The 17408-nt window shown below is 46.1% G+C and overlaps 1 protein-coding gene across 1 annotated transcript in view; it reads left to right on the top strand.

Moving 5' to 3' along the window:
- Nucleotides 1–2238: 2238 nt before the first annotated feature.
- The window catches only part of LOC136434629 (A disintegrin and metalloproteinase with thrombospondin motifs 20-like), a 38617-nt gene continuing 23447 nt past the window's right edge, over nucleotides 2239–17408 (top strand). Inside the window, exons 1-3 of the mRNA XM_066427542.1 lie at nucleotides 2239–2471; nucleotides 2653–3011; nucleotides 3907–4063. Of these exons, the coding sequence (XP_066283639.1) occupies nucleotides 2387–2471; nucleotides 2653–3011; nucleotides 3907–4063 (601 nt within the window). The 5' untranslated portion in view covers nucleotides 2239–2386. The remainder of the gene's footprint in view (nucleotides 2472–2652; nucleotides 3012–3906; nucleotides 4064–17408) is intronic.

A 17408-nucleotide genomic window follows, 5' to 3' on the forward strand; every position in this document is an offset into this window, starting at 1 on the left:
CCTGATCCTTGCTCGATACAAATAGAATTTCACTGGCCATCTATCGCTATCAGCATCATTTGATCGTTTGAAATGTAATTTTGTCCACATTGAAACCCTGAAGAATGTTAAAATGCCCCATTCTGATGTTGATCTTGAACCTTGTTCGATACAAAACCAATCTTGCCGTGATTCTTACGGTAATAAAGTCAACTTTCATTCTCGTGTCGGCAACCTGACACCCCAAGGGAAGGCTTCACACCACCTGTTAGAACCTGCGGTTTTACGCTGTGGCAGGAGCGGTAGATAAAGTTCGCTCTTCTCTGAAGTTTTATGAGATTTTGCTGGCGACGTTCCGCGCAAGACAATACAAATTGAGTTTAGCTGATGGTTCCTTATGTCATACCTTTATATATCTACTCAAGTTTTGCTTCTACTCACAAAGAGGGGTGAGATCTGTAAGGGCCCTATGTCATACTCGCGAGACAACGTTTACAATTGCAAATTGCGAAACGCCATGACAAAAAGCGGCACGAATTGTACTGCAAGACGTCCCTATAGTACTAGTACAAGATCACAAGATACAATCTCCAAGCATTTGCTGTTTTTTCGTTAGGTTAGGCTCCGGATTCGACTTTCTATTTTCTCAGCTTTTCTTTTTGTCCGCTAGCCAAACGGTTAGCATTTTTGCAAAACAGCGAAAAAACGTAAAAGAGCAAACGAAAACCCCTCACATCTGCTCGGAGATGATATCTGATTGCACATTCGTCCCACCGGAGTCATGACTCATCCCAGCTGGGACCTGACAATACCTCACGGTCGTGGCCAAGTGCTGTCAATCACCGACACTTCAAAGGGGTCGCCAACACAGGGTAATCCCCATTGTTCCTCCGTCGGGAGGTTGGAATGAGATATTATTATGATTTCATTTCCGCACGGAAAAAAATGGATTCGTCATCTTTTTATCTCGTGGGAGGAAGAAGTGTCGGAAAAAGGCACAACGATTTGTCCTTTGAGATAATGATATCATAAAGATTTGCTAGGATTTGATACGCGTTGGCTAAAAATGGAAGAAAGAAAAGGAACAAAAACGGGATTTTTGAATGATTATCAAAAATGATTATCATTCAGTCAAAAATTAGATTTTTGATGGTCAGTATCCTCCCAACACGACAACATTGTAATTTACGTAACCTTGATATACTCGCGCCTGTAGAACTGATAAAAAAAGTGACGTTACCGTGAGTTTTTAGAAATAAGATACAGAAATGATAATACGAAAATACAGAAGGAAATGTTGTCAACTATCTGAAAATAATTGACAACATTTCCTTCTGTATTTTGGTTGCTGAGCTGTGGTAAAACCATCGGAAGACCTGGTCGGATCTTCTTTAGGTCTCAGTTTGTTTTCGCTTGTCGCATCTATTAGTAAATATGTCACTTTCGCTGGACAGGGCCGGAAAAGCGACGCGACGAGACGCTCTAAATACCTTTTCCCGCGGAAGCGTTCTTCAGACAAAACAAAATCGGCGGGGGGTGGCCTGTTCTCTTGATTATGGAAGCATTTTTACGAATGATATTTACAACGATATTCCCTGTCCTGCCATTTCTGTACTTGACTGCTTGTTGTTGCCCGGACAATGTGCGGAATTCCCGCCATGTCGCGCCTTTCCATCAACCCGCGTGGGACGGACCAATCAGAGGGCGTCTAGCTTTGGAGGCGTGGCCAATAGTGAAAGACTATATGCTAATTTGTACAAACCGACCAATGAAAGGGCGTGTATGTGAAGGGGCGCGGTTAGCGGCGTCTATAATGAATGACGTGTAAAGTTGATTGCAAGGGACGGGGCTGGCTTCAAGAGTTCATGTGATAAGCTATCGACATTTCTACGTTTCAAACGTTGCGCTCCGGTCCTCTTTTCGTTTCACGAGAAGCTCACACACTTGAACTTCGCAGCAGGACGCGACAAAAATACTCCATAGCGACGAAAGATGAAAGAGCGATGACATCTAATAGTCTATTTCCATCCGACCCCAACAGCTGTGAGGTTGGCTATTATAAGCCTCATTACCAAATGTCCCGAAAATATCCACACAAAGTTGATAGTTTGAATACCATTCACCCAAGTGATCGATAGAATTGACAGAATCGATCTGAAATAGTTTTCCCACCTTGCCGAGTGCGAGAGTTTTCCCCCGAACGAAATCAGTGCATTTCACGACTGGATTATTTCGGAGATTTGCTACGGTCCCGGGGCACGAGGGCGGACCTTTTGGTTTGATCCGCCGGTGGAAGGAGAAGAGTGCTGCAAAAGATCAAGTAAATTTTTGGAGCCTTGCCATCTCTTAGACCGGCTTGCTGTTGAGGGGGACCTGCAAAGTGCATGCAGTGTTGTGCAGGGTGACCATGTGGTCTCTGTTCGTTGCTTTAGTCCTGTGTTGTGAACTCCTCAAGCCAGCGCTAGGGCTACGAACACAGAGCCACGACCGAGGTAGGCCACCCCACTTTTCCCCGGGTCTCACTCGCTCCCTTCGCCGAGCTTTCCCCTCCGTGCCGCGGCCTGCCTGCGGGAGCCGTCCCCGGGACCGCTAGCCGGTCTGGTCGGGACGTGGCACGGCACAGCTGCGCTGCATTTATCTGTGTGTCTCTCTCTCCCCTCCCGTCTCCTACAGAGGACTTGTTGCGGGGCCTGACCAGGTATGAGATCGTGGTGCCGGCCCGAGTGGACGACAATGGCGACCCGTACCCCCACACGCACCATTTTAGGAAGCGGAGTGCCGACGCCGTGTCGGGCGGGTGGAGTAACTCGGGGCAGGATCGGACAGCCTACACACTGCAAGCATTCGGGGAGAAGTTCCACCTCAACCTCACAGCAGATGCCGGGTTTCTTGCGCCCACCTTTTCCGTGTACCACTTGGGAAGTCCCGAGTATGACCCAGAAAACGCTGCCCACCTCCAGCACTGTTACTACACAGGACGCGTCAATTCCCACCCGGAGTCTTCCGTAGCTGTCAGTGTCTGCTCTGGACTCGTAAGTCTCTCTCAGCTTGTTTCAATAACCTCTGTAGTTTTGCTTTGTCACGTATTTACTGTAACTTTCCTCCAATGACATCCGTAATGCATTGCCTGAAGTGAATGCCGTGTACCTGTAGTCAGTGCACCGTTATTTCAATAAGAATGTGTATAAATGTTCTCCCTGACCTCAGGCTGCCCTGGCTAGCTGGGCTGGCTGAGTTTGTTGAGGAAAGAGTTTGTGCGGTTTGTGTATGTTTGGGTGTGAGTGCCCGGGTCAGGGTGTTTCTAATATTTCCTGTGGCCTGTGGCCGTGTAGGGGGCCGGACACGCCATGTGAGGGTCCCAGGATAGCCGGTAAGCCGATACGGCAGAGGTTTGCCCAGGGGTTAGAGCTGTGGCTTCGCGACTAAAAACTCCTGACCGCGGTCGGCACGGAAGGAGGATGACTTTCATTCAAGTATTTGTAAATACTCGGCCCGAAACGGTCTGGGCAGAGCCAAATCCGATCTCTGCATGTCATGTCAGCCTTGCTTCGGTCTGCCGACGATTTATGCAGTGATTCTCTAGTTTACAAAGTTGAACTCTGGCCCCGAATACCCTCCAACAATTCCGCAGACCGACCCATCCGTATCTCATGTGTCATCATCTTCAGGACACTCGGCCACAAAAACGTCTCATTTGTTTGTATTTGCCTGTAAGTACTGGACGCTCCCTAAATCACGCACCCCTCTAGACTCAAGGGTGTCAGATGACTGGAAATGAATATTTAATAGCCGTAAGGAGGAAGCCCAGCACGAATATATAAAGCAGATATCATCCTAGCACCGCCCCCCCCTCTGGGATTCCCCTGTGACTCTGGCCGGGCACACTGCCAAACTTTTCACACCTTTTTTGTCTCTTCCCCTCAACAGCTAGGAGCATTCAGGACACCAAACTCGGAATATTTTATTGAACCCCTAAACAACAACGCTCACGAGGAGGACAGTGGGCACAGCAAACCTCACGTAGTGTACAGAAGAGACAATATAAAACACCAGCACAGGGGAGGATCCTCATGCGGACTACAGGGTAGGTGGTACAGACTTATGCCTTTGTATTGTTTATTCAATTATTTCTGACAATACAGCAAATTATGCCTCTCCTGGGCCCACACCCCTGGTGCGAGTAGGGCCGGGGTTACCTGTTTGAAAGGTTTTATGCTTGGTTAGACAGCAGTGATAAAGTTTTGGACTATGTCATATACTTAACACACACATGTTGATTGTCTTGTAAAGTGATTGATCCACTGGGGTGTTCCATTGTCAAGGAGGGGGGTTCACGTTTATTGTTTATTAACATAACAAAGGTAGGTCAGCAGTGGCTAGTTGAGGGTTAGTAAAAGGATTTAGTATGACATTGATTGTAGAGGATGAGGAACAGATTAAGTTTTTCTCCAAGTTCTCCCCTGAATTTTGATGGAATGTTCCAGGGCTATAGTGTATTTGAGTAGAGTCAGGGTGTTTGAGAAGTACCCCTACTTTTTCAAATAGATATGTAGATATGGAAAATGAAAATACTAGCAGTCAAGATTAGCACCTGTCATGAATTTACTTTTTTCTTTTATCATTAGTTCTTCATACATTATGAATTTGATAGATGAAACTTAAGTAAGAATTTCAATAAGAGTTTGAAAGGTGTTATTTGTGCCATAGATAAGTGTAACATATTTGTGGAGAAATCCGGAAAATGAATTGGACATGGCTTTTTATCATAGTTCAAGTTACTTTTAATCCACAACCATGTAGTTGAATTGGTTAGGCCTTTTAGTAAAATGTAACAACAGCGATGGTTCTCTGTTCCATTGTATCATCATATTCCCTCTAAAAGTCAGTGTATCCTGTCTTATCTGTAGGTATAATCTCAGACTTATCTCCGATCTCCAGAACACAGAGCCAACTTTGTTTCCCCCTTACTGTTACAGGGTCCTGATTAGCTTATATAAATAATCTCCCCCCTTAGTAAATACAACTGCCTGTGAAAGGGCTGCCTATATGAGTGGAAGGCAGCAGAACTGGATAGCCTGCATTAGGAGCGACCTCTGTTTCCTGGGAGGGCAACATGAACCAGCTGCCCCCTGCTTGGCCTTCTCAGCAGGCCTACGTCTTACGAGTTGGGCTTCTTTTAGTGCTTATCATATGCTGTTTTCTTATTGTATGTCAGTTCTCTTTGTACACGATTTCTTAAGAGCCGGCAAACAAAAAAAGGTGTACAATAAAAGCTGACATACAGTCAGAAAACAGCACATACTAAACCACAACAAAACTTCAACTTGTATTTGTAATCCTGCTAAAGAGGCTGCACCCTCCGGCTCTGTCAGTCCCTTCCTGTAGCTTTGGGCTGTGTCTTGTTGTCTTTTGTCAGTTGGACAGGCCGTGGCGCGAAGGAAGCTCGGGGACGGCGGACCAGAACTCGGGGACACGGTCACCGCTAGCGTACAAAAGAGCGGGCACCGTCAGGATGCTGCCATTGTGCAGGGGGGAGGGGTGACCTGCCCCTGTAGTCAGATACTGCCCCGTGTTTTCTTCTTCTGTTTTGTAGAACAAAGTGGAATCGCCTTTGTGTAACTATTAAGACGTAATTGATTCCCAACATATTTCCGATATTTCTCTGGACAGCTTACAACGTCTCGCCTGTTTCTGAAGGATATGAGTAGAAGTCTTGGGTAATGCCTTGGACCATGTGATGTGAAAGGGTATATGTTTAGAAAGTCTGTTTGCCTTGAAGAGATTATACCCTTGACTTGGGACAAAGTTCCTTTATCTGTGTGCATTTTAGCTTCTACCCAACCAGTTCATTATGTATTTCTATGAGGAGCAAAGACCTTTCCTCTTAGCCCCATTTTGTGACCAAACTGATCTGTAAAACAGGTTGCTGAACTTGTATGGCCCAAGCGTAAAGCTGTGTTGTGTGTTATGTTGACAGCAGTTCTACCACCAAAGGCATGGATAATGACCGCACTGTTGTGATTGTCACGGAAATCAAGGTTTCTATATCTGGCTGTCAGGCTCGTGGAGTTTCTTGGAAAGGTCATTTGTTAGTTTCTTACAGCTGTAAATCATAAGAGGAGGAAGGGGCATGGCCTGAGCACTTACATGTAGGCTGGGTAGTGGACATTTGCATGTTGGCTCTCAAGTTATCTGTAACTTTTAGTGTCAGAATGACTGGACTCAGAAGTAACTTGTAATTCAATTCAGTAGTTGATAAGTGCTTGATTTATTTACTTTGATCTGCTGAGATACAGGGTCGGTTGGGGGGGGGGTTGAGACAGAAGTACAGTAGGGAAGGAACTCCATCAAATCTGAGAAAGTTTTCACAATGTCTAAGTTAAAAGAGGAGACTCTAGTCTATATGCACAGGAAACCCAGTCCCCAGTGACAGTACCAGTAGGAAAGCTGGCTAAGTCCAGTGGAAATACAGGAATGCCCCTGTTGTTTTTTGCCGGGCTGACCAAAACATTCCTGGGGAAACACCAAACATTCGGGACAAGTGGTTCTGATTTCTGCATGTCTGTCCAGTCCCCAGTAGTACCTGTTAACTTACAGGTCTAGACTGCAAGGTTGCCACCTCCGCGGAGCTTGTGTCTTGTCTCCTCCACAAGGGTATGCATGCGTAGGCAGTAGTATGATTTCACGTAATTCCTAGGGAAATCCGTCTTATTCATGTATTTCGTAACAAGGCGACACAATTTTGCATAAGTGCCTTCCTTGATCATATTAGCGAAATAAGTACGGGGTTCTTCAGAATTCAGCATAGAGTGTTGTCTAGACCCCCCCATGCAGACCCTCCTCCATGGAGCCACTCTGGAACCTCACAGTTGATCTTCAACATGCAGGAGTAGCCGGCAGGGACCTTAGTACGGCCCCGAGGAAGTTCTGGGGTGCGTGAGAACTGGATTCCTCTGTCGTGTCCGCCATCACCGGCACGTTCGGAGGGTCGCGTGACTTTGAACCCCGGCCCGGTCTGTTTGAACTGGCCAAACCTCGCGAGGGGACGAGAACCGAGGCTAAGCTCCGACTTTGCCTAACCCCTCCGCGTTCCCCCAGTTTCTAGGAATTTGTCCCTCTTGATGTTGGACAGATGTTGGAGTTTCAGACCCAGGGCCCTGCCGCTGTGACCTGCACAGACATATCTAGTAAATCAGGGGGAAGCTTTATTGTGCAATAGGATAGGAAATAGGCAACACACAGGAAAACACAGAGCGGTGGCCGCCAGTCTGCAGTGGAGGATATGTCATCGCTGACTGTAGCCAAATGTTGTGGTGGCAGGTCAGGGGTGAAGCCAGGGGAAGTGTGGAGAGAACTGGGATGAAATGGAGTTGTGTTTCTACACAGGGCTGTATTGTGTGGCTGTGCCCTTCCCAGGGCCTGGGAAACTTATAATCTCACAATCTGACTGACATTTCATATTCGGATTTATTAAATTGCCAACAACTGACAGGCATAGCTGGTCTCAGGGCACCCACAAAGTGCCAGACAACTTGTATTGAAGCGTGGCCTCATTATAGCTGAACTTGCTGTGCAACATGATACTGTAAGTCTACTTAGATCCGCGGGGCCTAAAATCCGCGGTTTCGGGCAAATGGAAAATCCGCGGTGGTTCTAAATTCGCGCTGGGCGATGAGTAGAAAAAACAGCAACTGAATACTGCCATCAGAAAATGTTTGTTCAATTTTTAGAAATAAAAAATTTTACGAAGGTCGCTACAAAACTGCTTCGAAATCGTCACAAAATGCGGTCTACGCCAAAACTGTGACGGGGAATTCCCGCCTTGTGATCACGTGAAATCTTGCAGTCAACCAATCAGAGCACAGTTTTTCTGACGCGAACCAATCAGCGCTTAGAAAAGCGGTAAACATGAGTAAACAAAGATGGCGGCCCGGCCCTGCCGCTAGCGCGCCGTATTTTGAAGTAACATCACGGCGTAAAATACGAGTCATCTACGCTACGTAAGCAGAATTTTCACGGGAAAAAAATTAAAGGAATAGATTCTCCACCGAATACGACCACAAATGGCGGCAAATGGCGGCAAATCACAGCGTAGGGACTCAAATGCTCGGGTGAAAATCTTGTTTTTCTTTACGTATTTTTGCTCGCTTTCTTGAAAAACAGGTTTTTAATGAGATCAACGTATGTCAAAGGCACCGATATCGATTGTTTGCAAGCATAACAATAGCAAGAAACAAAAGAGTGTGATTTTACAACGGTAGACGGCGTCCCCAAGCCCGTAACAACAATGCAAAGCCCAAATTGTGGCGTGTATGTCGATAATTATTTTCTGATTTCTCGGTAAATTACTACTGTATGTGTGTAGCGGTCGGGAGTAGCGACGCCGCTCGGCCAAACTTCTGCGAATCATATGTAATATCACTTGTTTACACGTATGTACTGTGTAAAAGTTTGTCATGTTTTACACAATCGCGTGCATTGTTTATGTGTCGCTTTTCCCTGAAGTCGAGCTCACTCGTAAATGTGGGGAGGGGGGCAAAAGTACGATAAACATATCCGCGGGGAAATTGATTCGCGGCGCAGAGGTCGCCGCGGATCCCGCGGATCTAATTATACCGCGGATCTAAGTAGACTTACAGTAGTCAAACCTGTCACAAATGCTTTTGTTTTGGCCTCAGTGTTTCTTCATTTGTTTTCGCTGACTTTAACATCACATTCTGACTTTGTTCCAATCCAAAGCTACACAATACAGTACATTGCTCTGGCCCAGGGATAGCATCTCTGCCTTTTAGTTTTACAGGTCCAAGTGTTTTTAATATGTGACTGTGTGGGGATAAAGTCCCTGTCCTTGGTTTGTCTTCAGCTGTTCTTGGTTAGGAAACTTGTTCTAAGTTTTACAAGTCATTTCAGACCCAAAACTTCTCCCTGACAATGTTCAGGACAGGAGTTTACCAGATCACGTTACAGTTTCACAGCCTGTCGCACAGTTGAAGGCACCTGCATCTTCAGGACTGTATCTGGTAGGTGTGGCAGTTCTCAAGGAATGCCCCTGCTTCTGAGGGCCGCCTGGTGGCTGATGGGGGTTTGATAAACCCTGCAGCATGTGGAAGTCTGGCTGCGTGAGTCGGGCCTGCAGGGTTCCACCTTGTAGTGCTCAGGACGTGCTTTCTGTTCTCCTCCAACCATGCAGACACCACGGGGCGAAGAGCAGGGATTTCTGTCTCCAAGCAGATGTTAGAAGGATGCCTAGTGTGCTTCTATCTCGTAGGACTCAAGGCTTTTTATTTTTATCGGTAGAAGTCAGGATTTGCTTCTTTTTGCCTCCAACCTTACCCAAAATACAGGGCGAAGAGTAAAAATTTCTTAATCTCCAAGCAGATGATGGGGCGTAGGATCAATTTCTTTGTACTTCATCAAGTTCATACATGTGTCTACAATCCATAACATGGTGTACTATAACATAGCTATTATCATTAAGCCAGTTTGCTGATGATAAACTTAAGAGACCAGCTTAAAAGGTACCACTTTGAGGTACAGTTAATTAAGATGCCACTACGATTTTTAAAATCTTCAAGCAGATGTTTAAAGACGATCATGTTTTCTGACCTTCAAATTTCTCAGCTGGTTCTATTGCTGTCAGAGAAGCATGGAAGGCAGATAATCTCATGATCCCCCAACCTGATATCTGCTTGGAGATGAAGGATTTCTGTCAGGTGACTGTTCACCGGCTGCTTGCGGTTTTCTCCTGGACATTCTTAAGACTTTCCCAGTGTCTCAGGGATAAGGAGGGATATCCTCGCAGTAAGAGAGCTTGAGGAGTTGGAATCAGTGCTGGAGTTATCCTGGGCTCAGGCCCAGTGAGTTATGGGTCTTATCTCTGAGGGCAAAGGTCATGTGATTAGCCAATGTCCAAACAGAGAAGTGAGTGTTTATATGGGGAGGTGTCTGAGGTCACCGCAGTTGGAATGGGATTGTTCCCTAATCAAACAAGCTTCCTTGTGAACTTCTCTCCTCTCTTTGTGGGTAACGAGTTGTTTTGTCGCGAGATTAACCTTGGAAAGACCGAGGGGTGTTGTTGGCTGTTCTGTTTTTTGTTTTCGCACTGAAGCAGCAATAAGTTTACACGGCGCGACAGATTGTCGGCTTTGGGGTTGTGCGTTTCTCGTGGTTTGAGGTCATGTTTACTTGGTGTTTATATACAGCAGGGTCAGGTCCAGCCAGGCATTGTGGGTCAAACAGTACAGCCAAGGGCTGAGGAGTAGGTCTGGAGAAGGGCTACGTACACAAACTTAATATCGGGTACAGGTACCAGTACAGAGGTTAAGGTTAAGGTCCAGGTACATGTACCTGGAGGTCTGTGTAGGCCCTTGACACAGTCTGGCATCCAGGCTACCCTACTATGTAGTTCTCAGTCAGGTTGCCCCCCTCCCCGGACTGTCTGCTGGTGTGTGTGCCCCTCTGTGTTTTCTTACTGCCCACAGACAAAACAACAGCTGAGTTTTCCCTCCCCTCCCGGCCAACTGGGGCAGCCAAGGAGAGGGGTCACTCTGGGTGGGGTGGCCATTTTCCAACTTTCTGCTGTCCTGAACTGGGGTTGTCCCCCCATTGTTTTCTGTGTCTAGGGGGCTACGGATCGCTCTTCTTGTTTCCAGGGGAAAGTCATGTTTTTAAGGAGTCACTACTGAATTTAGTGTTGCTGTCAGGACTCCCCCATGTAGGCCCTCAGAGATGGGGACCTTGAATCATCAGTGTGCCCAATGACCCCCCCATGCAGGCCCTCAGAGATGGGGGACCCTGAATCATCAGCATGCTCAGTGACCCCCCATGCAGGCCCTCAGAGATGGGGACCCTGAATCATCAGCATGCTCAGTGACCCCCCATGCAGGCCCTCAGAGATGGGGGACCCTGAATCATCAGCATGCTCAGTGACCCCCCATGCAGGCCCTCAGAGATGGGGACCCTGAATCATCAGTGTGCACAGTGACCCCCCATGCAGGCCCTCAGAGATGGGGACCCTGAATCATCAGTGTGCACAGTGACCCCCCATGAAGGCCCTCAGAGATGGGGACCCTGAATCATCAGTGTGCACAGTGACCCCCCCCATGCAGGCCCTCAGAGATGGGGACCCTGAATCATCAGTGTGCACAGTGAACCCCCCATGCAGGCCCTCAGAGATGGGGGACCCTGAATCACCAGTGTGCTCAGTGACGCCCCATGCACGCCCTCAGAGATGGGGACCCTGAATCATCAGTGTGCACAGTGACCCCCCATGCAGGCCCTCAGAGATGGGGACCCTGAAGCACCAGTGTGCACAGTGACCCCCCATGCAGGCCCTCAGAGATGGGGACCCTGAATCATCAGTGTGCTCAGTGACCCCCCATGTAGGCCCTCAGAGATGGGGACCCTGAATCATCAGTGTGCTCAGTGACCCCCCATACAGGCCCTCAGAGATTGGGGACCCTGAATCATCAGTGTGCACAGTGACCACCCACTGCAGTCATTAGTGGTGTATCCAGTGACAGGCTTGTGCCTTCAGCAGGATAACCAGGGTTACTAATGGGATATGGGTGCTGTAGTGTTGGGTCTGTGTGTGCCTGTGGTGTGTCTTTTCCCTCTTTGTCTTCTGGAAAACTTTAGTTTATTACAAATTCTTGCCCTAGTTGCTAATTGCACTTAAGTAGTTAAAACGGTAGCAACAAATGAGGTCAGTATTTGTATCGGTCAGAAGGTCAAGAAAATACAAGTGGCCTGTATGTGTACAGGGATGATTTGGACTTCTGGAAAGATGAAATTACATGTACAGTGGTGTTTTTCTATTGCACAAGATGCATTCAATTTTACTGAACCTTTGTAAAAAGGGAAAATATAGTTCTAAGGCTTCTTTCAACGTTCAATAACTCCTTTCCTTTGACTAGTCACAATAAACATTGTATTTGTAGGAGACGAGTTGATATTGTCTACTTCCAGTGATATTAAGTTGTATATTTACATACCCTCACATGTTTGTGTAAGTTAAATTGTAACTTGTAAAGTCTGAAATGACATAATGACAAGGACAGATCCCTGCTTCTGTAGCCCTTCTGCTCTCCACTACTATAGTCATTCCCTCCCTTCATCCTGTGTGGGCTCACCAGTGACACTGGCAGAAGTTTGGACAAGGTCTCAGTATAAACACAGGGCCCATTTAGGCTGGGGGCATGTTTCTGTAGGGCACTCAGGATGCTATTATCCTTTACCTAGGCTCTGACCCTACCAGGCTCTACATGTGTGTGTACAGTCCAGTAATGATACATGTATCCACATATCAGTGATCCATCAAAATGAAGACGTGCAAATCAAAAACATAGACATGCAAAGATTTGAGTTACATCCACTTCCGTTTTGGTTGAACAGCTATTTTGATGGAGAGGTGTATTCCATAGCAGGATAAGATTAACAATGATATTTATTTCCGATATATATTAGTCTGCGAAAGACATACATTTTTACAGCCAGGGCTATCCAACCAGCCATTGGATATTACAGAGGTTGCTGACAAGACAGTATGTAAAAAGCCATGATTTTTGCTTTTCAACTTTTTTTACGTCTTACACTGTACTCTCAATCAATGGTGAACCCAGATCAGTTTGATCAGTGTGAAGTGTTTTAAAAACAGGATTTATTTATACTCCAGAGTGTTATTGTATGCAGAAAATCCAAATCTGAGTGTTGTCTTCTGAGGAGCCGCCCCATCAGTGGGTGTGACATGGTTGTGATTTTTGCCATTTACCCCTGGGTTGTTGTATTTCCCACGTGGGTGTGTAAGCAGTGCTGGGATGCCAGGACCCCTCCCCACGTGGGTGAGTGACAATGTTGGGATGTACCCACGTTTCCCTGACCATACCATAGATACTGACACATGCAGCATAGTCTACAAGTTGAATTTCATTTGTAACATTGAGGCTGTAACGATTTTAGGATAGATCTATGTTAATACTGTACTGTACTGGTAACAATGTCCCTCTATGGCAAAAGCTATTGCTTTTCTGGTCTTGGTTCATTAGTTAGTTTTATAGACAAGAGAACTGAAGAAGTTATAAAGGAATTTTCAGTACTTTTGTCTGTTGGTGTGTAATGGCTTTGGGAGTGAAATTTGCCACATTACCGATCCCTAATGAATGCTGGGGAAAATGGAGAACTCTGGGTAATGCAGGGGGTTATCCGTTGCCATGACAACGGGATACAATATGCATGCTGAGTTGTCATGGTAATCGGTTGCTTGCGCTCTGTGTTACCCTTGATTTCTGTTTTCCCCTAATGTGTATGAAGCTACGTGCCCAACTTGTCACGCCTAAGCATCCCTTACGCCAGCTGTGGTTTAAAACTATCCAATCAAGAAGCCAAAACTACTCTATTACAGATTTCTTTAACACCTAGAGCAGTTGTAATTGGCCCTGAATGTGTGAGGGTTAGAAGCGCTCCTGTGGAAATTATTCCTGTGTAAATATTATGACTCAGTCCCAGCCCAGTGTCAGGAGAGTCACATGCCCTCCCTGTTTAGCTAGAATACTCGGTAGGAAGGTTTATATTTCAAAAGCTGCAGGCTAAAAATACTCCCCCCAACAGGAATAGATCATCGCAGTGCAAGGTCCTCTCCTTGGGTCTTCAGTCGCACAGACTTGCTACGTGGCTGTCTCACATTAAGAAAATCGGATTGCAAAATGCAGGTTTTCAATGTGTCAGATTCTAAGTACTGTATACTAGAGCACGTGGGCTTCTTTTTATGTACTGTACGAATATAGGGCCTGAAATATCCACACAAGTTTTGACAGTGCAGGAAAATTACTGTATAACTTAATAAGCAGATTCTGGCAAGATAAGATTAATAAATTAACACAGGCTTATGAATCACAAATAGCAGAAAATAGTAATAGATTTTTTCGAGTCCTGAAATGCAACATCCACAGCTCTTTTCTTTAATTCTAAAAAAGTAATGTTTACTTCAAAACAAGCGATATACTTCAGGTGGCCCCACAGGTTGGAGACAAACTGTGCTCACCCTGGATTTGGTCTTGATGAGGGGAAAGGGAGAGGGAAAATCTCTGGAACCAATCTGAGCACAGACAAGACCAGACCTTCCATGCCTGAAACTCTATCCCAGGGAAAAGGTCTGGACTGGAGGATGCTCAGGATTGGGGAAGAGACTCTGAAACTTACTTCACCACAGTGTCTGGTTTTGCAAACAACTTTATCAATATTTGTAGGTTTTCAGAGCATATTATAAAGAATATTCTTATGAGAAATGCATGGCGTTTTCATGAGCTCATGATTTGAAATTTTGATTGAATTAAAATCTTTTGAATAAAAACAATCTGAACCTTTGTCAATTAATCAATATCAATCAAATTTTGTTTAAAGATCATAGTACACATTTAGCTACTGTAAATATACTGCATTTCCTTTTCAGAAAACTTTTTCTCAGGTCTATTTTTGATAATTATCTCTAATGTCTGAAGATCCTTTGAAGGACAAGAATTGAGATAAGGCAGAGATCTGATTACAAAAGAACAGGAAACGCAGGTTTAATTCAATAAAACAGAGGACTGGCGGCCAGAAATCTGATTTGGGCCCCCCTCCTGTTGAATTTTTAAACTGGCCGGTTCCTAATCAGCGGATGTTGGGCCAGGGCCAGGGCTGTGGAGAGACCTGTCTGCCACCAGCCACTGGAAAACTCCTTCTGCAGACTTGGACCTCCGCCAAGCCAAACTCTCCCTGCAGTAGCAGCCAATTAGACAGAGCTGAGCCATTGTGTAGATCTCCTGTGTTTGGAGCGGGGTGACCTGACTGGTTTGTGGGCAGATCTTGGTGCTTACTCCAGCCTGGGGCAGGTGGGCAGTGGTACCTGGAACATGGCAGTCAGAGATGGCAGACTTCACCCCCTTATCCACACTGTTTTTGGGACCCTTCCACTTTCGAAAATAACTCCCACTGAGAAAGTGAGGATGTATGGCAATGCTGTATTGTGTATGTGTATTGGGGAAAGAACACACATATGCGCACACATGCACAGACACATATAAACACCCACCCACACACACACACACACACACACACACACACTAGCACATACACTCAGGCTTGTGCAGCATTTCCGTCTGTATGATATCCCTATCAGAGAATTTGCACACAGATATACAGACTGACACACTATAACACACACACAATATAAACATTCATATACACACACACTGTTAAGTTTTGGTGTACTTGTGACATTGATGACAAGTGAAAGAATGTAGCTTAGCACACCTCCACCATGTACTTGTGGGTCTGGTAGGCTTGGGGGTATGCGACGTATGGAATGGAATGTAGGAAGTTACAAGTGTGCTGCCAACCCCTCTGCCTTATAGGCCGGTCCGGTAGCCTTGGCTGCATGTTGTTCGGACCAATAAAGCCCAGTAATGCAAACTCATGCACACAGCTGTGCAGGGGTCACTGACCTGGGGTTCAGGGCTGTGGAGTCAGCTGTGTTGGTAACCAGGGGCAACACAATGCCGCAGGAAGGGGACGTGTGATGCGACCGCACGGAGTTTAATTAACTCTTTCTTGTCGCACATTTTAGTTTGAATGCCGCCTGTTTTTCTTGGTTTCATGGGAACAGTTGGTAAAGGTCACCAAATATTGTGGACAGGGTTTGACTGACCAGAGAGCTTACATCTGGTCATAACAGTTTGTACTTCTTGCAAGAACCTCAGAAAGAAAGAAATGTGGGTCAGGAAGATTTTTTTGGATTCGAAAGCTGAGGCATGTCAAGTGCTATCAATGTTAGGTATCTGTAGGCAAATAGTAGAGGACAACCTCAAGTAAACCGCACACACGCCACATCTTCAGAAAAGACGCTGTAGCCATCAGACTAGTTCTGCCTATTGTGTTTTTCTCAATGGTTTAGGGCTCGAATGAGCACAAATACAATGTGTCCTGTCATATATAGACAATGTTAGGCACCTGTGTTATACTTAGGAGGGGGTTAGTGGCGGGGGGGGGGGGGAGGGGGGCACAGTAGGGGTGTCAGGACAGGAGGGGGCCTTGCACACCTGACAGGTGGCCTATGTGGTCAGCCTTAAGTGCACGTAAAGTGGCACACGGACAGGCATGTGGTTCACATCTGGAGGGAGCCGAATCAGCAAGAACCTTGCCTTGGCGCTGCCTGTGTGTTCCAGTTCCAGTCAGAGCAATTAGAATGGATTTTGTGACCTTTATCAAGCTGCTGGTTACCAGTTATCGGGGCCGTGGTCAGTTGATTTTATATGTCATGAAATACCCACACCCGTTACCTACAATTTTCAGAAAAAGATAGCAGAAAAAAGAGACAGACAGGCAATACAGATCTAGATTTGGTATTAGGAGTTCCACATTGCAGAAAGCAGAAAAAAGTATTATGATGCCTGAAGAGTTATATTTTTTTCACCGAATGTCTGATTAGTACTAGGACTAGTAAGAGACTACATGTACACAAGTAGTGACATTTTCCTTGGACACTCCCTACAAGTTTGTGACAGTAGACAAGGCTACGGTGTGTTATAACACCATGTCCACTTTGATCCCATATCGCACAGCTGTTACAGAAGTCTTCAGCTTGAAAGTCACAGTCCAAAATGGCTGCCGGCCAAGAAAACCAAGTCAAGGAGAGAATTGAGTCTGAGAGGCGTCAGTAAGAACTGGCCAGTTGTGAAGGCTGCTGCGTTAGGCCCAATTTATACAGAGTTTTTTCAGATATCTAAAAATCCGCCGACATCTGAGCCTTAGATATCTGGACGCATTTATACACACCGACAGGAAGTACCGCAGGACTCACGCAGGGCGCTGATTGCACTCGTGACCTATTTAACCTTTTGCGTGCGTTTCAAAATGGCTGGAGAACCGCCTGTGTTTTTCGTCATGATGAATATGGTATTCTTTCTTTATCTGACTCGCGTGTGGCTAAACATGAGGCAGCAAGTAAGTGTTGAGCGTAAGAGGCGTTTGAGGTACCGGGGAAGACGACAGCGACCGGTCAGAATCAACGCTGCGTTCCTACTCGCTGCCCTTGTCGTGGCGGAGGGGGGAGGGCCGATCCACCGAACGATCTGGCATCACGAAAGAAGTCCGTCGTCCGTTTGGGAACAAATGGTCCTTGATGCTAAGAAGTTTTCCCGTTTTATCGCCCGCCAAATATGCAAACTAGCGTGAACCCCGACCTCCAGATGTCTACTAAGCGACACATTCTGTTTAGACGTCCGGCTGGAGCGGTCGGGGACTCCCGCTGAGTTGTCGGGCGAATGCTTCAGAGTGGTCGGCTGAAATTTTCCCGACATCTAAAAAAACCCTCATTAAGACCATAAAATTCCTGTTTAGACACAGAAAAAAGCTGTCGCCTGGCAGATATCTGCAGTCCAGATATCTAGACAAGC

This window comes from Branchiostoma lanceolatum, chromosome 5, assembly GCF_035083965.1.
Source record: "Branchiostoma lanceolatum isolate klBraLanc5 chromosome 5, klBraLanc5.hap2, whole genome shotgun sequence".
Classification (NCBI taxonomy): Eukaryota; Metazoa; Chordata; class Leptocardii; order Amphioxiformes; family Branchiostomatidae; genus Branchiostoma; species Branchiostoma lanceolatum.